This window comes from Ursus americanus, chromosome 8, assembly GCF_024610735.1.
Source record: "Ursus americanus isolate L20-20 chromosome 8, mUrsAme1.1.p, whole genome shotgun sequence".
NCBI lineage: Eukaryota > Metazoa > Chordata > Mammalia > Carnivora > Ursidae > Ursus > Ursus americanus.
In genome coordinates this window covers 52801252-52824648 of record NC_142134.1, presented here as the reverse complement: position 1 = coordinate 52824648, position 23397 = coordinate 52801252, and the positions used below count along the sequence as shown (strand labels likewise).

The 23397-nt window shown below is 44.7% G+C and overlaps 2 protein-coding genes across 8 annotated transcripts in view; one reads left to right on the top strand and one right to left on the bottom strand.

Annotated features, from left to right (window-relative positions):
- The window catches only part of TLR6 (toll like receptor 6), a 28770-nt gene extending 21730 nt beyond the window's left edge, over positions 1-7040 (bottom strand). For 4 of the 5 annotated variants that reach the window (XM_045816371.2, XM_045816374.2, XM_045816372.2 and 1 more), the window contains exons 1-2: positions 6699-7033; positions 6379-6438 (exon numbers count right to left, since the gene is read on the bottom strand). The gene's annotated coding sequence lies outside the window, so the exon portion shown is untranslated. Of the gene's footprint in view, positions 1-3940; positions 4622-6378; positions 6439-6698 lie in introns of those variants that run through there. The other variant, XR_015725525.1, reaches the window with a different exon arrangement.
- Positions 7041-7082: 42 nt separating this feature from the next.
- Positions 7083-23397, top strand: part of FAM114A1 (family with sequence similarity 114 member A1) — a 67783-nt gene continuing 51468 nt past the window's right edge. For 2 of the 3 annotated variants that reach the window (XM_087864210.1, XM_045816364.2), the window contains exons 1-2: positions 7083-7184; positions 15902-16257. In XM_087864210.1, the coding sequence (XP_087720336.1) occupies positions 15910-16257 (348 nt within the window). In that variant the 5' untranslated portion in view covers positions 7083-7184; positions 15902-15909. Of the gene's footprint in view, positions 7185-15008; positions 15145-15901; positions 16258-23397 lie in introns of those variants that run through there. The other variant, XM_045816363.2, reaches the window with a different exon arrangement.

Below are 23397 nucleotides of genomic sequence, written 5' to 3'. Positions count from 1 at the left end.
CGCAGTTTATGGGAATTTGTTATGACAGCCACAGGACACTGACACCGTCTACATACATATGCTGGTACATGCATAAAAATCTTAAGAAACTGTTACCTTTGAGCAGAAGAACCAAAGGAAAGAGAGATTTTTATTCACCATTTTATGCTTTTTTGTCCTTTTTAAATTTTTTTACTAGGTACATGCATTAGCTTTATTTTAAAAAATAGAACAACGTCAGGGTGCCTGGATGGCTCAGTCGGTTAAGCGTCCAACTCTTGATTTCAGCTCAGGTCATGATCTCGGAGTTGTGGGATCAAACCCTGAGTCAGGCTCTATGCTCAGCACAGAGTCTGCTTGTCCCTCTCCCTCTGCTCCTCCCCCTGCTCTCTCTCTCTCTCAAATAGATAAATAAATCTTTAAAAAAAAAAAAAACAGTGTCATAGTAAAATGGGTAAAATAACAGTCTAAGAATGGCAAATACACTACCCCAATACAGACAGAGCAAAACATTTTGATATTTACTTTTTAAAAAACTGCCTTTCTCTTTTCCTGGAAAATCAATCAATGAAGACTTGCGTCTACCAACAGCTTTAAAACAGCCTATATGAAAATTATATCATAAAATGTACAAACCACTAGAAATAAAATTGGTAACTTAAATATTGATATTAAAATCCAAATCTGCTTAATAAAAAGAAAAAAGGCAAGCCACATGCAGGGAAATGATATTTGCAACACATATAACCACAAAAGGATTAATATCCAAAATATATAACAAGTTCCTACAAACCAATAGGAAAATGACTAACAAACCCAATGGGGGCGAAACTAGCAAAGGATATAAACAGATGGACAACAGGAAAGTAAGTAGATCAAACATGTAAGGAATGCATCCTCATTAGAATATGGGAAAATACAAATTAAGACAACCAGGAGGCACCATTGTACACACCTGGGATGGACAAATATTAAAACATCTGGTAATACTTAATGTTGGTCAGAATGTGAGGAAACAGGAGCTCTCACACGTGTTCAGAGACTTAAATGGTCTCGGATGGCAACAGGCATCTGTATTATTGTAAAAGCTCGATAAAATAAAATAAAATATAATATAAAATAAAATAAAATAAAAATAAAAGCTCTTAGGCGATCTAGTTGCAAAGGACCAGGGCACTCTGAGATCTAAAGGCCATGCTGAACACACCCCCTCTGGTGGTCCATATTGTCCTCAACTGCACCCCTCACACCTCAGGGCCTGGAGGCGATGTAGCCACCCTCTTACCGCCACTTCCAGATCATCTTTCTCCCTCCAACCCTTGAAACCTACCCCTCCTGTGTGCAGTCATCCACAGAGGTCCATCACTCCCTCATTCACTGAGCATTTCAGCACCGCTCAGAGTCCCAGTGCAACACCGCCCCTGCCATAATTCTAGTGATTTCAGTAGCTATGTGGAGATTCTTTCATTCCCCCAGCTTCTTAGTTCTTGGATATTCTCTCCTCTAGTGATCGTATACTGTGACGTACCCCAGCCAGGCATTTCCTCATGATACCCTAGATATTATTATTACCAATGGCCGTTCCCTCTCCGTAATCTCAACCGCCAGCATCCCACTCTCCAGCTACCACCCCCAACTCTTTCCCTCTACTGCCAATAATTCCTTGGCCCCACTGCACTGGACTGAAAGGTCATGATCCAGCCTTTTAATCATCCCTCTGCATTCACCCTCAACTCCCTTCCTCCTCTCTCCTCTACCCAGGTTAAATTCAACTCATCACCGGACTGACCACACGGAGCTTGAACAGCTGGTTGCAATTGGAGAAAATACACATCCATGCTGACTTGTTTTACTCAAAATTCATGACTGGGTCCCAACCTCAAGAGGGAGTAGCAATCCCACTATCCTTTCTACTCCCCTTCCCTAGCCTGTTTGCTCTATTTTATACCTCCTTCCCTCTCTTATGTTTCCAACACCTCCTTTCTTCCTCTCTCAGCTGATGATGCTTCATTTTTCATGCAGAAAATAAATGCAACCAGAAGAGCATTTCCTCATCCTCCCCCCAAAACTCTACTAGCCTCCTTGTACCTGTCTACCTGTACTTTCCTCTGATCTCCTGAATGAACTCTGTCAAGAGCCAACTCCTGCCCGTTGAGCACTGAATTCCATTCCTGCTTGTCTACTCAAGAAAATCACTCTTTCACTCTAGCCATGATCTTTCTTCTACTATATTATCATTTTTTTTTGCTTTACTGTATGATTCTAATTAGCATATAATGCTACAACTTCTCTCATATTTGAACTCCCAATCTCTTCATCTTTGTTCCTCTTTACACCAGAACTCCTTGAAAAAGTCACTTTACTCACTGTCTCTAAATATTCTTCTTCCATTCTCTCAAACCCACTCCAATCAGGTTTCTTTCTCTACCACTCCAGAGAAATGGTTCTTGTTAATAATTCACATTGCCAAATCCAAGGGTCAATTCTCAGTGTTGATCAGAACCCTCAGCAGTATTTAACACAGTTAAAGGATCTTGAAAGGTTTTCTTACTTGGCTTCTGGGACCCCATACTCCCTTCCTCCATTCTCATTTCCACATACCTTCCTCCCAACTTCGTGCTAAATCACTACATTCCTTACCAGTCTCCTTCTGGGTCCTCCTTATCTGACTTGGCACAGCCAAGACTCAGTCTTGACCCTCCTCTCTTCTGTAACTCCATGCATTCTCATCCTGGTTCATGGCTTCAAAACTATCGATTTGCTGCTGATTCCCCAGTTATTATCTCCAGCCCAGACTTCTCCCCTGAACTCCAGACTCTTACATTCAACTGCCTGCTAAACATTTGCTAAACTTTTCTTGTTGAAAATCAAATGCATGAATCCTCACGACCTCAGACCCCAAACCTGCCTCTTTTGCATTCTTCCTGATCTCAGTAAGTGAGACTTTAAAAAAAAAAAAAAAAAGATCTATTTATTTATTTATTTTGAGAGAGAGAAAGAGTACAAGTGGGAGGGGCAGAGGGAGAAGGAGAGAGAATCTCCAGTAGACTCCACACTCAGTGCAGAGCCTGCTGTGGGGCTCAATCTCGTGACCCTGAGCAGAAAGCAAGAGTCAGACGCTTTACTGACTGAGCCACCCAGGTGCCCCGTGATACTTCTATTCTTGCAGTCATTCAGGTCAAAATTCTTGGACTACTGTGTGACTTCTTTCTTTTCCTCAAACCATATCCAATCCTTGACCAAATTCTATTGGGTGTTTCTTTGAAATATCTCCATAAGAAAAACACCTCTCATGCCCTCCACCACTCCCATGGTGGCCAAATCCACAGTCATCTCTCACGTGGATAACCGCAGTGGCCTCCTAACTGGTCTGTCTGCCTCTGCCCCGCCCTCCACCCACCCACCTTCATCCTCTCCCACCCCAGTTAGAATCAGACACTAGAATCACAGCACACGCCTACTCAAAATCTGTAGGGATTCTCTTCTCATTCAGAGTCCAAGCCAAAATCCCTACTGTGATTTGCAAGGCACAGCCTAGTCTGCCTCATCTCTTAGAGTCCGCTACCTCTATGGCCTCATTCCTTCCACTCTGGCCCACCCTCCCTCTACTCCAGCCACACTGGCCACTTTACCGTTCCGCGAGTGCACCAGGCATATTCCCACCCTGGTCTTGCAGTTCTCTCTGCCTGAAATGTCCCCACGTATCACCACTGTTCACTCCCTTCTTTAAAGTCTACAATGAGATGTCACTTCATTGTCATGGCCTTCCCAGATCACAGTGGCTCCCACCCATCATTCTCTAGACCTAAGGACACTGTATCCTGCTTTACGCCACCACCTGATACATTATCTAGTTAGGGTCTCTCCCTTTCAACAAATGTCAAGTTCTTTGAGAGCAGGACTTTGCTTTACCCCTTACTGTATTCCCAGCATCTAAAGCAGATCTAGGTACATAGTAGATACTCAAAAAAGTTTTGTTTAATTGGGCACCTGTCTGGCTCAGTCAGAAGAGCATGTGACTCTTGATCTCAGGGTCGTGAGTTTGAGGCCCATGTTGGGTGTAGAGATTACTTAAATAAACAAATAAAAACTTTAGAAAAAAAAGTTTTGTTTAATGAATGGTTGTGATGCAGGCAGGCTGGGACCAAGAATCCAGAAGGGGTCCCACAGGACCAGCCAAGAGGGTCCTTGGCTATGTGCAGGATAGAAATCACATGTGGGTCGGGAAGGAGTGAGAGCAGAGTTTATTAAGGATAGGGAGAGAGTGCAGATACAGATAGAGCATCTGGGAGACTCAGAAAGGAAAAGGAAAGAGAGACTTTTTTTGGTTCGGGGTCTGGAGTTTTATTGAGGATTGTGGTCTAGTGTACGTGTCTGCTCAGGCACCCGAGAACTGGTCAGAACAAGGACAAGGGTCCAGGTGTCCTCTATAAGTCCCATGTTGCTTGGAGCCCGGGGGTCTTGCCATTGAGATGAATAGAGCTAGTGGTCTACAATACAGTTTGTCTGGTCGTTCTCACCCAGTCCTTTATGAGATGTTATCTATCGTGCTGAAGACTGAAGAAATCATTAACTCCTTGCCCCCAGCGAGAGGACATGTATTATTTGTACATGAGGCACATGTAAGGTGGGGGTGCAGGTCCTAGCAAGAATAGAAGCGGGAAAAGAAGAAAAAGCAGATTTTTATGGAGTCCCTTCAGCTCCCCCATCTCAGCTGAACCACACAGGAGGACAGACAATTTCAAATATCTAGTAAGATGAGTGGGCTATTCCATTTCTCACCTGAGATACCAGAAAGCATACACAAAGATGGCCATTGCAGCACTTGTGCGACAGTGAAACATGAAATACATCAAATGTCCATCAATTGGGGAATAGATAAGTCATGGATATTCATACAGTGGAATCCTATGAGACCTTGAAATCAAAGTACTAGATCTACATGTATGAACACAAATGATTCTCAAAAATATAAGGTTGGGTAAACAAAGGTATAGGATGTTATTTATACAATTTTAAAACATTGAAAAAAGAATTCTATTTAGTAGCTATGTGATGTGGGAAACAAAAGTAGAAGAAAAATTATTAAATTTCCTTACTGTCTACAGCCCATTGACAAGTCCTTGAAACAGGCAGAGTGACATTTCTCTAGGGACTCAACTGCCTCAATGTTAATACTTTGCTAAGAGCAAAAGGCAGTTTTACCCAACCCCTCAGGATCCTGTGAGTCCACTTTAACATATAAAAATTCCTTTGGAAATTTCCTTTATCTCTACCCCACAAGATGCATGTTGGCAATCATCCCCCAAGCATATGACCCGCCGATATACATCTGAAGGGTCTCGTGATTCAGGTTTTTATTAGACAGTAATAAATGACCCTTTCCCAACAACAGGTAACCCCTGCAAAGTCCTGGAAACTGTGCTTCCAAAATTCCTTAGAACCCGAACCCCCTCCCAACGTTAAAGTATATAATGGGCCGCTTCTCATGACCCCAGTGCAACTCTTTCTGCCCACGGGCCCTGTGCCTGTTCTTTAATAAAACTACCTTTTTGCACCAAAGACGTCTCCAGAATTCTTTCTTGGACGTCGGCTTCAAACCCTAACATCTTTCCTACATCATATGGATAAAGGTATGTGCAGTAAAGTATGGAAATATGGGTGGGAAGGATACACAGCAACCTCAGGACAGGGGTCACCTTCAGGGAAGGCGGAGCTGCAAGGGAAAGGATTTCCGACGTATCTTTAACATTTTTTTTTCTTTTAAAAGAAAGTTCTAAAATAAATGTGACACAAAGTTGTTCAATCTACCTATTGTCATAATTTTCTCTACTTTTTTCCTTACACAAATAAGTACTTGAAATATTATTCTCTGATTTTCTATATGATTTAAAGACTCTGGAATTTTTTAAATGAATAAAGAATTTTTAAGTTGCAAAAAGTAACAGTTTTTGAAGTAAAACCTGATGGGCTTGGAAGCAGCCGCAGTTAAGTAAAAGGGCATAATTTGCAGTCAGCCCCGAAACTTGTTGCTAGAGTTGCTTGCTTGATAGTCTTCTATTGGAAAGGTGTGGTTTGGGTCAAAGGAGAAAAGGAAACCAGCCCTTAAAAGGGAACGTCTGATTGAGCTCTGGCCATTCGGCGCAGCAGGGAGGGCAGGTGCGGCAGGCGCAGAAGTTCCATTCACGGTGCCTGTGTCCATGCTACGCCCAAACACACCTGTCGTACCTTTAACAAAATTTGCTAACGCTCAGAATTGCAGAACTCGGAAAGAATCACTGTTTTTAAAATTGTATTTTCCCTAATATATATAAACACACACACACACACACACACACACACACACACACACACACACACAGAGATGTATTTACAAGAAAATATTTGCCCTCTACATACGCTTTTTGTAAACTTCCTCCGGTATCGACTTAGAATTTGGCGATGGCCTGCCTTCTTTGCCTGTCAACAGATCAAATGGATAGTTAATAATTTTTAATGGCTACAGCATACGCGACTGTTTGAGGCTGCTATAATTTACTTAACCAATCCTTTATTGTGGGTCGGATTATGTCCGGGTTTTTGCGGGCATAAACAACAATAAATACCCTTGTACATACATATTCGCACATTTGACTGTTTACTTAAGACAAATTTGCGGATGAGGAATTCCTGGGCCAAAGCTAATGCTTTTGGATTTTGATTCACATTTCCAAACTGACCTTCTAGAAAGCGTTTTTGTTTAGCTGGTCGGTTTTAAATCAGATTGCACTCCCTCGGGCAAGGTAAGGAAAAGCTCTTGAACGCACAATCCGGGCATGGGCATCGTAAACTCTTGCTGAACTTGAGCGACGCCTTTCAGGGGAACTGCCCGCGGGGTTTTCCGGGCACCCTTAAAGGCAGGAAACGGGTGCGGGGAGCCCCGAGGCCTGCCCCAGGTCGGGGTGGCGCCCTCCGGCTCTCCCCGCGGGCACAGAGCGGGAAAAGCCAAGTTTCCCAGGGAGGATCCTCGCCCCGCCGCTCGGGCTCCAGCGCCGGCCGCACGCGGGGCGGGGCTCCCCCCGGGCCGGCGGCGGGGCGGGGCAGCTCGGCCGGCCTCCCGCGTGTCCCCCTCCCGGCCCGCCCTCCGGCCGCGTCCCCGCCGGCCTTGCCGACGTGGCGGGGCGGGACCCGCCGGGCGCTCCCGCGCGCACTCGGCCGCCGGAGCGGTAAGAGCCCCGGGCACCCTCTCCCCATCCCCTTCCCCTGGGCGGGCGGCGGAGTGCGGGGACAGCCGCAGCGGGGTGGTGGGGAGACCCTGCTGTCGCTCCTTGTCCTGGCCTCCGAATTCTGCCCGCTGCGTTAGTGGGAAGCCATCCGCAGGGACTTGGCACCGGGCGCGGGACCCGGGAGGACCGGACCTTGGGGTGAAGGTCCGGGGAGGCGCCGGCGGCGCGGCCGAGGGCCCTGCGTGGGTGCGGGCGTGTGAGTGTGTGTGTGTGAGTGTGTGTCGCTCCGGGTCCACGCTCATGCACACACCCACACGCCCGCACTCGGGGTCTGCCCCCTCGGCCGGCGTGAACCTCCGCGGAGCCTGCCTTGTGCTCTCCAAGTATCCGGTCCCGGCACCAAGCAAGGCTGAGAAAGTTCTCCCCGTGTCCCAGGTCCCAGTCAGAGGCAGGCTACAGGGCCCCCGCCGCCGGGGGCACAGAGGGAGTGGGTCCCCATAAGGCGAAGGCCTCTATCCCGGGGTTTGCCTGCCGTTGGCCTCAGAAAACCGGAGCTCTGGCCTTGACCTCCCACCCAACTTCATCATCTCTCCTCTCGCAGCCCAGCTTGCTCTTCCACCTCAGCCAACACCCTAAGCTAGTACCACCTGGCTTCACAGCCCCCGGGCCGAGCCTACCCCCAGCTCCCCAGGCCCCACCCCTCACCCACTGTCTCCTTTTCTGCCCTGGAATCTGGTGAGTATTTCCAGCCATGTCAGATCAGGCGCCTGAACTTCTCTGCCCTTTCCTGGAGCAGAAAGACATCTCTGTCCGTGCTGAGGGCTGTATATCTGTACCCTCTTAATCCCATCAGTTCCCATCCTGAACGTTAGGGGTACGAGCAGGTGGCTTCTAAAATCGATGTCTCTTGAACCCCAACCCGAGGTAACCGAGGAGACAGCCTCTCTCCTCCGAGGCCTCTTTCTGTCCTCTTTTCCTCCTAATGCCCTTTCCAACCTCACCCATATTCACCCCCTGCTCCCTCCTTCCTTTCCTCTGTCAGAGCCTGAGCTCGGGAAAGACTTTGATAACTCCTTACATTGTAAGCTTTAAGCAAAGGAATGAAACTTCCAGGGTGGTATTTGAAACACAAGGGAGCCAGTGCAGAAGGAATTTGAGGGTGACAGGGAGCCTTCTAGAATACCAAGGATTCAGCCCATATAAGTAGCCATTTATTTGTAAGTCTGGCTTATGTCAAATATTCTTTCTTTTGGACCAATGTCAAACAATATGTTTCAGTTCTGTAAACATCTGAGGGTCAGAACCCAAGCTAAGTGCTTGTTGGTAACAGTCCTGGAGGAGGAGGAAATGACACAGACAGGTACTCCTTATAAATGCTGTAGAAGTCCGTGCAAAGTATCACGCAGACACACACCAGCGTCTTCCACAGACAGAGCAATTAATTATTGGGAAAGGAGTGGGGGAAATTAAGGAAAATTGTAGAGTAAAAAGCGACACTAGACATGGAGAAAGGAATAGGAGTGTGCCAGGCAGTTGAAGGCAGGGCGGCCCAGGCAGAGGAAGCCGATAGGCAAACGCAAGGTGGGAGTGGTTGCAAGCTGTGGGCACTAATGCAAAGTCTGCAGAGGCGAGAGCGTAAGGTGTCAAGAGTTCCAAGAGGCGGATAAAGAGATCGGAGCTGGACCATGAGGGGCCACAGATGTCATGCAAAGGTGTTTAAGCTAATGGTTTTTATTTATTTTTTAAGATTTTATTTATTTGCCAGAGAGCACAAGCTGGGGGAGTGGCAGGCAGAGGGAGCAGCAGGCTCCCAGTTGAGCAAGGAGCCCGATGCGGGACTCGATCCTAGGACTCCAGGATCATGACCAGAGCTGAAGGCAGATGCTTAACCGACTAAGCCACCCAGGTGTCCCAAACCTAGTTGTTTTTAAACAGGGAAGCAAATAGGTCCCATCTGTGTTTCAGAAAAATACATAGGAGACCGGTGGAGGCTAGATGGGAGGAAGCAGGTTGGGGCTTCATAGGCAGGAGCTCTTAGGAGCTGATTAGCCTCTCATCCAGAGTTTTTGTTCCTGTGCCTCACTGTCCAGCCCTTTTTAAAATTGGGAGCAGTGATTTTACCTAGGGTGTCGTGTTACCAAATTCATATTTTGCCAAATGAGGCCATTTAAAAAATACCCGTCCGCTGCACTATTTCATAAAATGAAAGATTTTAATACCAAGAAAAGCATGGAGGCTAAACCTGCAAGATGAAGTCAGTCCTTTAATAAATTTAGGTTAATGAAAAACTTGAGATCTTGTCCTGATTTTCCTATATCATCATGGACTGGTCCCAGCCCTGCAGTCTTTGGGGTTTGGGAACCAAGTATCCAGATCATTTTGTCCAGTCTTACTCTGCAGAGGAGGAAGTGAGGAAGCCCAACAGGAGTGAGTTGTGCGCCCACAAAGAGATGGTGGGACCAGAGCATGCCCTCTCCACCTCAGAGTACCCCCCCCCCCCCCCAGCCATCTGCCCTGCTAGTCCTCTGTACTGCCTCCTGGCCGGGCCACGTTCATCCCGGTTTTCTAGAGTTCACCCCTGATGCGGGCCGTTGGCACAGACTCTTATCCCATCATGCCGGAGTATTCCTATCAAAGCCACTGTCAAGGTTCTCCTTTGCACGAGGTCAGTCTAATTCCGGCACGTCTTACCCTTATTTGGTGTGCCGTTTTATATCCTCACTTAACCATTGCATGTTAGCTTGAAGTGGTTTCCTGGACCTTCATTGACCAGGGATAACATGAAAACAGATCAGTCATTTTCTGAAGGATAGTAGCCATGTCTTCCGTTTGAAACTTATTTTTGGAGCCCATGACGTTGCTGCTCCCAGCATAATTCTGGGAGCATTTTAGGTGATGAATGAATTTACTCATGAAAAACTAACTTATTCCCAGCCCACAAAGGCTCCTTTATATGCTACTCTTCCTCTCCTTGGAGTTTTCTAAAGAAGCCTCCTTGTTTCTGTGGGTTGAGTTTCGCTAGCATCAAAGCCACAAGACAGGCTGCGGTGATGCGTGTTTCCAACCCTACCTCGGGAGACATTTATGTCTGACTGCTTCTGGGGCACCCAGGCCGGGATGGGGACTGTCCCAGGAAACAGCATGTGTCACAGCTGTCGTCCGGGTGGACTCCAAAAGTCACTGTGCCCAAACAGCCGTGTGTCTAGGACAACAGTTTCTAACGGTCTCAGATACAGGGGCACAGTCTTGAAACTGATTTCATCCCTCCTGTCACAACCCCCAGAGGAAAGGAAGGCCTACCAGAACAAACGAAGAAGATTTGGGGGTTTGGTTTTGGTTTAGAGAAAATGGAGACCTGTAACAGGTAGAAGTAAATAGAGATTAAAGATACAGTTAAAGTAGGACTGAATATTCTGGCGAGCACTTTTATTATCAAACTGATGTACAAATATGGTCTCTGAAATGTATAAGTAGTCTGTAAATATTTTTAACAGTATGGGCTCAACACCTTACAGCCGATTTGGGGTATTTCTGAAGGGATGGCTCCCTCTTGCCGGCTGAATGCAGAGCAGTTGCAGGGAAAAGAGGTTTGTGTCACAGCCAAATTTTCTACAGTTAAGGCAAACGGATCTGAGGCAATTTGACCCTCAGCTGGTTCTTAGAAGCTTGATGAAGTCCGTGCTCTCCACCCTTCAGGGCCTCTGGCAAGGACTGCTCTAGAGGCAGGACTCAGCTAGCCCAGTCAGGCTTTGGGGTGCTCCCGCAATCAGAGCATAACTAGAAAATCTCTATTTCAAGGAGCGCTAAGCTGCTGTACTCAGTATCATCTTACGCCCTGGGAGTAGAAGGTCAGATCGCACCTGTACACGACTGCTCGCCAATCCACATATCGTAAGCATTTCCCATTTCACCGGTGAGAAATGGTTTCTAATATCCCTTGTGCTAATTAGCACTGACTAAAGAGGGTGTTAGTGAAACCCTCTCTAGAGGGGGACACCCAGTTACAGATTTTGAATGCTAACTGAATAGGGCACCTCAGATGTGAACCATCCACCCCTCGGCTGCAAATTTCACCTACGCTGCGCGTGTGTCACACAATAGATGCTGGAGTATTTCCGAGCACATTATGAAGGGCATGGCGACACATCTGGGGCAAAGCATAATCAGAAAGTGTCCAAAATGCTTTTTATTTGCTTGTGAATGTTTATTATAACCAGGTTTATTCTCACGTCCCTGCTTGTGGAAAAGTGAAATAGTTTGGAGTGCCTTAGAGTCTTTACAAAGAAATGAAACTAGCAGACAGTGCCTATGACCAGCTACTGATGAATACGATGAATACGAAGTGGGAACGGAGTGATGCCGGAGCATCATTTATTCACGGACCCATTCTCCTTACGCCCCTAGGACCCAGGCGAGGCTAGGATGAAAAAGAAAAATGTTCAGGTCATGGCAACCAAGCAATGTTCTAGACCGTGGGTCAGCAAACATTTTTGTCAAGGGCCAAACTACCTTTTCTGTACAGTGGCCTTGTTTCCTTCTTTACGGTTTCAACTAGGCATTGGCCGTACTCATTGACAGTCCATTTCCCACCTTAAATGTCCTCAACTTTTATGCCAGCTAAAGGGAAGTATGCATTTTTTGCCTTTCCCACCTGTAGACTTGATTACAGGAGTGATATTACTGAATTCAAGGATTTTTGTATAGAAGGACATATTCTAACTTAGTTCATTGGGAGGTGAAGGAAGAAGGAAAGACAATGTGGATTATTTGGAACCATTTGCTGTAAGGTAGGTCTTGAGTAGTAAACGGGCTAAAGGCATTTTCTGCTTGCTTTCATTTCAAATTACATTTTTAAAAAATTTAACTCCAATATAGTTAACATACAGTGTTATATTAGTTTCAGGTGTACAATATAGTGATTCAGCAATTGTAGACATCACTTTGTGATGATCACAGGTGTCCTCGGTAATCCCCATCTCCTGTTTCCCCCATCCCCCACCTCCTCCCCTCTGGTGACCATCCGTTTGTTCTCTATAGTCAAGAATCTGTTTCTTGGTTTCTCTCTCTCTCTCTCTCTCTCTTTTTTGTTTTGTTTTCTAAATTCTACAAATGAGTGAAATCATATGGTATTGTCTTTATCTGACTGACTTATTTTGCTTAGCATGATACTCTAACCCCATCCATGTTGTTGCAAATGACAAGATTTCAGGATTTCCTTCTTTTTTCTGGCTAAGATAGATAGATCGATCAAATCGATCTTACATCTTCGTTTTCCATTCATCTACTGAGGGACACTTGGGCTGCCTCCATAGTTTAGCTGTTGTAAATAATGCTGCTAGAAACATAGAGGTACAACTACAATCCAGTCATCATACTACTGGGTATTGACAAGAAATACAAAAACACTAATCCAAATTACATTTTAATTTTAAGTCTCCAAAAATATCAATAGAACAACACACATGCTCACTGAGCTTCCCACTATGATCAAGAAGCCGTGTTGAGTGCTATATCAAATACGAAAATAAGATAAGGAAGACCCTTGTCTTCACAGTATTTATAGTGCACTATAATAGGAAAACCCTCAACACCTCTAACCAAGGTGAGACAGACACAAAGCACTCTGGCAGGTCAGAGGAAGAAAAATAATACCCAGTTGGGGAGAACAAACAATGGAGGCAGTGGTTATTTTAACTGGGTCTTAAATGTGTGAAAAACAGCATATTGAACCAACAGCCATGTGAATGTCAGGCATTGTGTAGATACGACATTGTCTCGTTTTGGAAGGGATCAGTGGGAGTAAGGCTGGTGGGATCAGAGTGCAGACGTGCTTGGATGCCAGCTAAAGCTGGTGGCCTCATCTCAGTAGGTGGGAAGGCCCTGAGGATGTAGGAACAGGATGGGGAGGGCTGAAAGGGAGAGCAACAGGGGAGGGCTGAACCCAGTGTTGAAATCATCAACGTGAACCATGTGAGAACCTGAGCTAGAGGGGTGCCCGTGAGGAGAGAGGTAAAAGATAAGACATGAATTCTGAATCAAGAGCTTCTCGGATTTGGGCAATCGGCGAATGTGAGAGGAGAGGCTGGTGGCACTGCAGATACAGTTCTGATATGGTTCATTTTCAAAGTTAGATGTGGGTTCAAATCTCAAATCTTACTGAAAGTGTGACTTCTCAGCCTCAGTTGTCTCATCTGTAAAATGGAGATTGTAATATCTAACTCACAGGAGAGAATACATGTAAGGAGACTGCACTTAACAGGCACTCAGTAAGTGATAACTATTGATGTTATATATTCCTGAGAGAGTGAAGGTTTAGTTAATGACAGCCCTGAGGTTTTAAGCCTGGGTTATTAGGGAAATCTAGGTACCATTAAAAGAAACACAAAAGTCAAGAGGAAGAACGAGTATTCACAGTAAGACAACAGGTTTCCATTTGGATGGGAACAGATGTCCAGTTGGCCATTGGAACTACTTACCCAGAAGTAGAATATTTTTTAATATCAGTGTTATTAACATGTAACCCTATAGATTATATGTATTATGTATACTCTTAATATATTGAGATACAATTCACATACGACAGAATTCACTCTTTGAAAGTGCACAGTTCAGTGGTCTTCGGAATATTCACACAGTTGTACAGCCATTACCACTAATTTTAGAACACTTTCATCACATACCAAAGAAATCCGTACCCATTAGCAGTCGCTACTCATTCCCCTTCCTTTCAGTTTCTGGAAACCACTAATTCATGTTCCATCTCAATGGAACGAGGTAGATATATTTGAAACTCACAACATGAGAGTGGTGTGTGAAACCCTGAGAAAGGAATGTGATCACCAAGGGAGACAGGGTAGCACAAGCAAAGACAATAGTCAGATAACCTTGGGGACGGCTCTGTGAGGGACCAGAGTACATGTGTGTGTGATTCTAAGCCTGTACTCCATGTAGCCAGTATGTTAAGTGGCTTCTTACATACCGTGGCTTTAGCGGCAACTTGAGGTTTGACCAATTGGTAAATCTCAGGTCAACAAAAATACCCACTGATTTGACTGAGACTTGCCTTCTGGTATGGTGCGAACACTGTGTTTTCATGCTAGCCTAAGAAAAGTATCGTCTCGAACTAGCCTTGTAGATCTGTGCCATCCAGTAAGGTAGGAGCTGGCTACGTGTGCCTATGTAAAATGCAAACATAAATCATTTAAAATTTAATAAAATTTAAAATGTAGTTGCTGGAGCACCTGGGTGGCTCAGTTGGTGAAGCACCTGACCCCTTGATCTCAGCTCAGGTCTTGATCTCAGGGTCGTAGTTCAAGCCCCACACTGGTCTCCATACTGGGTGTAGAGCCTACTTTTAAAAAGTTGGGGGGGGAGGAGCACCTGGGTGGCTCAGTCAGTTAAGCATCTGACTCTTGATTTTGGCTCAGGTCATGGTATCGAGCCCCACATCAGGCTCCACGCTCAGCAGGGAGTCTGTTTGAGGTTCTCTCCCTCTCCCTCTCCCCTTACCCCCACTGTCTGTCTCAAATAAATAAATCTTAAAAAAAAAAAAAAAAGTAGTTGCTCAGCTGCACCAGCCACACCTCGCACGCTCAGTAGGCACACGTGGCTGTTAACTACGGCACTGGACGGTACGGACTTAGAGCATTTTCATCATCACAAAAACTCCTGTTGAGTGGTGCTGTCCTACATGAAACAAAACTTGCAAGCTTCGTAAAGAGTTTCGGCTTTGTAGATAATTTCACAGTGGTGACATTCCGCATTTGACTTAATACCGCACTTCTTTCCCTTCCAGCTCCTCCTGTGTATCCCTGTGTAAACTGTTGTCCAAACAGAGCCCAGGCCTTCACCAGCCGGTGTCCAACAAAGCACACTTACATGTACATGTGTCTCTTTCTCAATGTGAATCTCTGATGACATTGCAAAGCTAAATGTCAAGTCGTTTTTGATAAGCTCTCAGGTATTTTCTATGCTTATTCTCATTATTGCTACAATTATAATTAATAAAGTGATGTTAAATAATTTCACAGATACAAATACTCCTAGTTCCCATATACATATCCCCACATACCAAGTAAGAGATCCATGGAAGTTTAGAGCTAGTGCTGTAGGGCTGTATTAGTTTCCTATGGCTGCTGTCACAAATTGCAAGAAACTTAGTGGCTTTACAACACAGATTTACTCTTCTTACAGTTCTGGAGGTCAGACGTGCAAAACCAGTTTCACTGAGCTAAAGTCAAGGTGTTGGTAGGTCTGGTTCCTTCTGGCATCCCTGAGGGGAGCATGGTGTCCTTGACTTTTGCAACTTCTAGTAGCCACCCATATTCCCTGGCTCGTGGCCCCTCCTTCATCTTCATCACCCCAAGATCTGCTCTCATCACCTTCTCTCTGTCATCAAATCTCCTGCCTTTCCCTAAGGGCACTTATGATTTCATTTAGGACCCACCCAGATAACCCAGGATAATCCCCCCATCCCAAGACCCTTAAATCAACCGTATATGCAAAATCCCTTTTTGCCGTGCAAGGTAACATTCACAGATTCCAAGGATTAGGCTATGGATATCTTTGGGGGCCATATTTCAGCCTACCTCAAGAGTACATAAAGTTTCTTACTGGTAGATGAAGGTTTTCCCCTCCCAGATGTAATTATTGGGGCTTTGGAATTAAAGTTTAACAATGCAGATTAAAGCAGAAAGTGTTTGTAATCGTGTTGACAGATAGTAAAATGTCTGACGATGCCGGTGACACCTCAGCCACTGGAGACAAAGCAGAAATTGCCAAGATGCCCGAGACTGAGTTTTCACCCAAAGACACAGACACGCACTGTGAATCAGCTATGATTTCACATGAGCCGACAGCAGCTGACGCCAGGGGAGACGGGCACGAAAATGCCACCGTCCAGGGTGCAGAGACCACTGACACTGGGCACCATGAGCAGCCCCAACGCACCAGTGCCACGGAGCCCCCCCTCAATGGAGAAGTGACTGAGGACGCCCTTGTGGAATGCATTGACTCCGTCAGCCTCGAGGCAGAGCTTGGATCTGAAATATCCCTGAAAGAACAGCCTAACCCGGTAGGTGTGGCTCCTTCGATTCAGTTCAACCTACGTTCTTATTGATTCCTGCCGTGGGCACAGATCGGGGTATTTGCTATGCTTACGGGGATCGGGGGGCATTCAGAATATACTGTGACATCACCTCTGTCTTCAAAAGGCTGTTGTGCAGTGAGAAAAGGTATATATGAGAATAATTGGTCATTCTAATATTTGCGTTTGGATAATTGTGGTAATAATAGTAACAGCCACCAATGACCGGCTACGTCCTATATGCCAGGCACCCCACTAGCCACTTTATAGGTTGTATAATTCACTCCATCTCACAGTTCGTTGAGGTTCTCAGCTGGATATTAGGAACCATAATCTGTAGACGAGGCAATCCGGCTCAGAGATAGCAAGCAACCTAGTGAGATATTAAGCTACTTGGTAATAAATGGAAGATATTGAGATATTGAACATAATGAGTCCAAGTTATTAATGAGCCTGATTCCACTGTAAACAAATCAGTGTTTCTTTAATATCACTTAAATTTTAACACAGAGTTATAAATCCATGTGGGAATCTTAAACCTTCAGATCACTATTTTATCATCACACCACCTTCCAGAGGACCAGAGGCAGAGCATGTTTCTGGCCCCTTCCCTTGGGTGCCTGCACCTGTCTTTCTGGGGGATAAGATAGACCAGTGGCTCCCAATGGGTACCTTGTACAACAGTATGACTGCCGAGCTGGGTTTTCTTGACATCTTCACCTTCAGTCACATGGGGGCTGGTGAGGGTGGAGAGGCATTCGGCGTGAAAGGAAGCGGGCCGCTCCCTTCCAGTCCTGCCTTCCGGAGTGATGGTACGAGATGGGGAATCGGGGTTTCCCCTCAGTCAGGCCCCAGCCCTGCTCCTTGGAAGTGGCCCACCGTGGGTTACCTCCCTGAAGGACTCTACTGCATGCGATGGAGGGAGGAAACGAAACAGGGAACCAGGGGGCCTGGCTTTCCCCCTCATACCTAATATTAACACTGTTAATTTGGGCAAGACACCTAATTTCTCCATGCCTCAGTTTTTCCCTCTATAAGATGAAGAATTTTGCCCATGAATAGCACTAGGTATTCTTCTGACTGTTTTGTGATTCTTTTATTCAAAATTAGGCTCCTTGTGCCTCAGTTTCCTCAAGGGGTTTGAGTTTTAGAACCGTTCTGAGGGGAGGTGGACTTCCTCAGAGAGGAGAGTGTTTCCCATGACCAGAGATATTTAAACAAAAGCAAACAGTGGTTTTGCAGGGATGTCAGGGAGGGGATCTGAGAACCAGCTGAGAGTTTGAATGAGATATGGTAAACATACAGGCCCAGTTTCGAAGTCTGTGAGTTCTAAAAGCTCACAGACTCTTCAAAGCCATCCATGGACCCCCTAAGGGATGAAGCACTCCTAGACCGGAGATTCTCAACTGTAGCCGAACATTTCAACCACCGGGAAAGCTTTAGACAACGCTGATGCTGTAGTAGTCGGTTCTCCAGAGAAACAGAGCCAACAGGATATATATTGAAAAATCCTATAGCTATATATACCTGTATACCTGACTCTGGAACCTGTTTTTCCCGCACGCTTTCTATTGTGGGAAGCATTGATTCTCAATTCTTATCATAAGTGCTACGGTTAATAAATATCTGTACATTAAGAAACCCATATCTTGGCCACGGCATTGTGACCTGAGATGACCTAAAGAGCTACACAAGTTCCACTAATTCAAAATATATACGCTCCTGATGGATAGATTATACACTCCAATTGCAGACTTCTAATAAGGAACACGAGATTGCTAATAAAGGTAGCACCACAAAAAGTCCATATGGTCCTACATATCTGCCTTCTTAATTTTTTGAGCAAACTGAAATAGTCCTGCTTTTGAAAAGCTCTTTATAAACCTCCTTCATGCTACAGGGTTAGAGCCAATTAGCGGACAGATACTGCCCTCCTCTCCCTGCATGACCTTGATAGTTTCCAAGGACTTGGAAAAGAGTATTTCTTCATCATGAAGCATCCCAAAACTATCTGGATGGAAGTGCAAATATTGGCCACGGGGTTGGGATGGTGGCTGTGGGTGTATGTGTGTGGCATTGCGCCGGGAGCTCCCATGAAACCAAGTTGTGGGGGGAATGCCCGTCAGTATGTTTGTTCTAAGGAGGCAGAAAGCCAATACGGCTGGTGGAAGGGCCTCTCAGGAAGAAGAGAGCTCTTCCAGGTCGTATTTAAACCCTTCTAAGTAGGTGCAAATTTAGTCTCTTTTTAAAGATTACCCAGAGAAGGGGGTTCTACTATTTCTCTTGGTAATTTATCCTTTTACGTCTATACAAGAAGTCGACACCGCACCTTGTCTTCAAGCGTTGTTCATTTGCTCTAGTTTTTTGCCTTGTTGGATATTTATGAGAAATCCTTTTGCAATGATGAAAACAACTATTTTTCTCTTGATCTAGAAGAGAATTAATTCTAAAGAAAACTTTGAATCAAAAGTCCATTTACAAGTTGACTTTATGGATCTTGAGCACAGGGCCCCTGAGGAATGGCAGGTCCAACAGGAAAACAGCCAAGCTCAAAAGCCTACTTGATCCCAGGCATATCTGAGCCTAAAAGAATCTCATTATCCCTTTAAACAAGCTTCTGTGGGGAAATGCCTGCTTTGTCAAAACAAAAACAAAAAACAAAAAAACCAGCAACAACAAAAGAGGAGCTGGCAGAACAGCCTTTGAGAAAGTATAACCCATTATCTTCTAGGACACACTAGATTTTGTGATAATGAGCTTAAATGTGCATATAGTTTTTCTTTAAGTGGCTTGTATCTGCATAGTCACTTTGGGTCTGTGTCCCCTCAAAATCCACCCAGTGGCTGTAACCTGGCGGGTAGGGTGGTATGACTAGGAAGGGGAAGAGGCCAGTGGTTCTGCCAGCTGCTCGGCGGGCACTTCTGCTTTGAAGGATCACACCACTCACAGTTTATGCACTCAGAAGCTATCTCTGTCTCTGGTGCTCCTTCAGCTTCTTGTCCATTATGATGTACAGACTAGAAGCCATTGAGTTGAGACGTCCTGCAGGATCTACTCTACAACATCCATGGAGAAGGCCCCCAAACTCATTTGAACATTGGAGCTTAGACTCTTGAAGGCCTCTGCCAGCCCCATGATACCACACGTTATGCCCAGGAATCTGAGTGGTGCAACTGTCTTCAGGATGCCTACGGTCTAGTTGGAGGAGGGAGTGTTGTATAAAAGTAATGATAGCATATCGTATAGTACTAGACAGGGCAGACGCACTTAAATCAATCTTCAGGAGTCAGGGACATCTTCAGCCTCAATTTAGAGATGTTTGTCTGGAGTGCTAGTCAGGAGTGACATTTATTTCCAGAGATTTTCTGGGAACTTAATTATAGACTGGCCTATCAGCCCCTACAAGATCCAGTCTAAATCAAATTTCCCTAAGTTCTTAACACCAAGAAATGTTACCCAGAGTGGAAAAAAAATCATCTCTACTGTTCAACACCAATATATAAGGTCAATTATAAAAGTAAAGAATTCCAATGTTATCACTAAAGGTACTCACAGAGGAAAATAGAGACTACCACTGGTTAGTTCTCTCCCTAGAAAAGGAAAAACAGAATGTACAAGAGCCATAAAATTGCTGCCAAGGGAGACAAAGAAGAGTGAACATAGACCAAGACACACAGATGGCAGATTCTTGCCTCTTAAATGAGTAAGTCGAGTTCGCTTCTGTTCTTTTTGAGTATTTCCCCCTTTAAGCCTCTTCCCCATGATGGCACTCAGTGTTTGACTTTGGTGGATGCTGGTGCAGTTTGGCCATCTAGGGCACTACTTCCTAAATCTGGTGGTGTATTGGAATAACCTCGGGTTATTGTTAAAAATTCAGATTCCTAGGATCTACACTGAGATTCTTATTCAAAAGATCACGGTGGGAGCTAAGACTGTATTTTTAATAAATTCCCCTAGATGATACTTTTGTAGTCAGTCTTATGGACCAGTGTTTGGGAACTACTAATACCAGGACACAGAAAGAGCTAGTTGGGGCATCGGGTGAGATTGAGAAGATGGCGAGTTCAGTATTGAACATGCCATGGGACATCCAAAGGAAGGCATTTTGTGGGCAGTTGGTTATAATAGCATGGAGCCCAGGAGAGAGATTTGGAAGCCATTAATACTTGGATGTTATTTAAGGAATGGGACTGGGTGAGATTGCCCCCAGTGTTATATGTAAATAAAGAAGCACAGAGGCCAAGGCCTTGGCCCTGGAAGGTTCCTGTCCCTAAGCCAGTTTGGCTCTTGGATTCTTTTTGATAGGCTGTGGTAGCCAGAAGTTGAGATGGTGAGGGTTACCTCTTTTCTTCACGATCTTTTCATCACATTCTATAAGGGAAATCAAATCACAAATCACATTGTACCACACTGACATTTTAAAATTGAACATTAATTAACCGGAAAACTAAAAACAGTTCACGAGAACTGTTTCTCATGTAGGCTTGAGAATGTCCCATTGTTCTGTCCTTTTGGGTGCTTCGACCACCACCGTGAATGAGTTTCACTCAAGACAAATGCCTAGAATTCTAGAGGCAGATTTTCTTCCTTTAGAGCTGTAATCAAAAAACTAGAATTCCCCAGAGTTCAGAGCTGGATAGAACCCCATTTAGCACAAGGCAAAAAACCTTTTTATGCCCTGTTCATAAAAAGATAGAAAGAGGCTCTAAAATAAATTTACCCATCTGTAACTCTTGAATACCTTTAATCTCACTGTGTAGACCCCCTTTCAGGTATTCAGAATGCTAGTTAATAGTTCACTATGTCTACTAGTTAAAACCCACTTCTGCAATTCAGTATGCTAGCTAGCAAAGCATCAGGTGTTAATAAAGTGACAGATAATAGAAATGCTCATGATACATGCCTCTGGAGGATGGCTTTCCTGATTAGGATGCCAGCTGACCACCCTGAACTATGCATATTTTATTGGAATGCTGGAAACTCTTGGATTGTAGCTTGATTAAGCACCCCTCATAATATCACAATATGCATTTAGAAACTTCCTAAAGTAAACTGAAATCATCAAAATAAAAGATGGGCCAAGAAAGTAAGAGTCAGAAGATAGGGCATGGAAGCCATGAGAAGAGAGTAGTTTAAGAATGGAGAAGTGGTTAAGCTGCAGATGCTAGTGAAAGGTCACGAAATAAAGTGACTAAAGGAAGCCACTGTGACATTGACGAGAATGGTTCCATGCAGTCGTGGTAGCCTTGGGAGAGTCCTGTGGCAGGTAGAGGAATGAAGGGGGCAGGTGCGGATGGTGGGCACGTCTTGTAAGAGGTGAAGAAGCGGGAAGTAGAGCAGACACCAGATAGGTTTGAAAGAAACATTTTGTCATTTTGATTTTCATTTGTTCGTTTTAAGGTGGAGGAATCGTGTCCATGATTGAATGTGGGAAATAGCAGGTGGAGAAAGGTTGAAAAGCCAGGAGAGGAAGGAAGACCAACCTACCCAGGTCCAGTGGGGTTCAGGTGGAAGTGATCATTGTAACTAAGAAGATGACATCATTTCCGTAATGCTAGAAGGGAAGGAGGTAATCGTGAGTGGGGGTGCAGTTAAGTTAGATTTGTGTTTCGATGGGTTTTTGGTGTAGGCCAGTGTGTGTTTGTGCATAAAAAGGACTCATGGGGTGCCTGCGTGGCTCAGTTGAGTGTCCGACTCTTGATTTCGGCTCAAGTTATGATCTTAGGGTCCTGGGATCGAGCCCTACGTTGGCCTCCGCACTCAGTGGGGAGTCTGCTGGAGATTGTCTCCCTCTCTCCCTTTCCCTCTGCCCCTCCCCCACCTCTCTCTCTCTCTCAAATAAATTTTTTTTAAAAATTAAAAAATAAAAAGGACTATTCAGACTTTTAATTTTGTTTAAACAATTAGTGTTCAATATATTAAGGTTATAAATTCAAAAATGCGACTCTTCTAGGCTTTATAGTCATCTCACAAATCTTACTCTATTTGGAAGTCTAGCAAAATTGAACAGGCACTTTCAAGGGACTTTTGATGAATGGTTGGTCCTTTTTACCAACTTGAGAATGTTCAAATACTTTAAAACTGTGTCTATATGAATGTAATATATTCAGTTTTCTTTTTTAAGCACCTCATTTATCTACTCAAAACCTTGCTGAGTGCATAGGAAGTATTATAAACCTATTAAATTAAATTATAGATATGGACCTAAAGATTTATTAGATATTATAATACCATGCATAAACTTAGGAAGATTTCAACTTAAAATCAGAAGTCTGATCATTTGGGGCACCTTGGTGGCTCAATCGGTTAAGTGTCTGCCTTTGGCTCAGACCATGAGGCTGGGGTCCAGGATCCTGGGATCAAGTCCTGCATCGGGCTCCCTGCTGTGTTTGGGGGCTGCTTCTCCCTTTCCCTCTGCCTGCCGCTCCCCTGGCTTATGTTCTCTCTCTCTCTCTCTGTCAAATAAATAAATAAAATCTTAAAAAAAAAAAAAGTCTAATCATTCAATTATTCACTTTAAATTGTTTCTTTTTAAGTTTCACTCTAATTTCTTAAACAATAGTGCAGAAAAGAACAAATATGCATAAAAATATTAATAGCATGGGGTACCTGGGTGGCACAGCGGTTGAGCGTCTGCCTTCGGCTCAGGGCGTGATCCCGGCGTTATGGGATCGAGCCCCACATCAGGCTCCTCCGCTATGAGCTTGCTTCTTCCTCTCCCACCGCCCCCCCCGCTTGTGTTCCCTCTCTCGCTGGCTGTCTCTATCTCTGTCGAAAAAATAAATAAAATCTTAAAAAAAATAATAGCATGATGTTGATGCTTTAAACCTTTCTATATTTAATTTTAAATATTCACCAAGGAAGAAAATTACTTGGAAATAACCAAGGCCATTTTCAAGCAAATATTTTGACAGCAGTGCAGGCATCCAGAGCAATTTCCATCTCCCCGAACGTCACACTGAGTCCCTTTTTAGAGCAGCTATGTCAAGAGTAGCAAAACTTAAAAAGGATTTGGTCTCGCAGATGCGAGCTGTGGACAGTACCTGATTCTTGATCTACTCAAGGACATAGGACAACCAGGTTGATCTTTGATCTTCTACGACAGGTACCTATGTTTCCATCTAAATG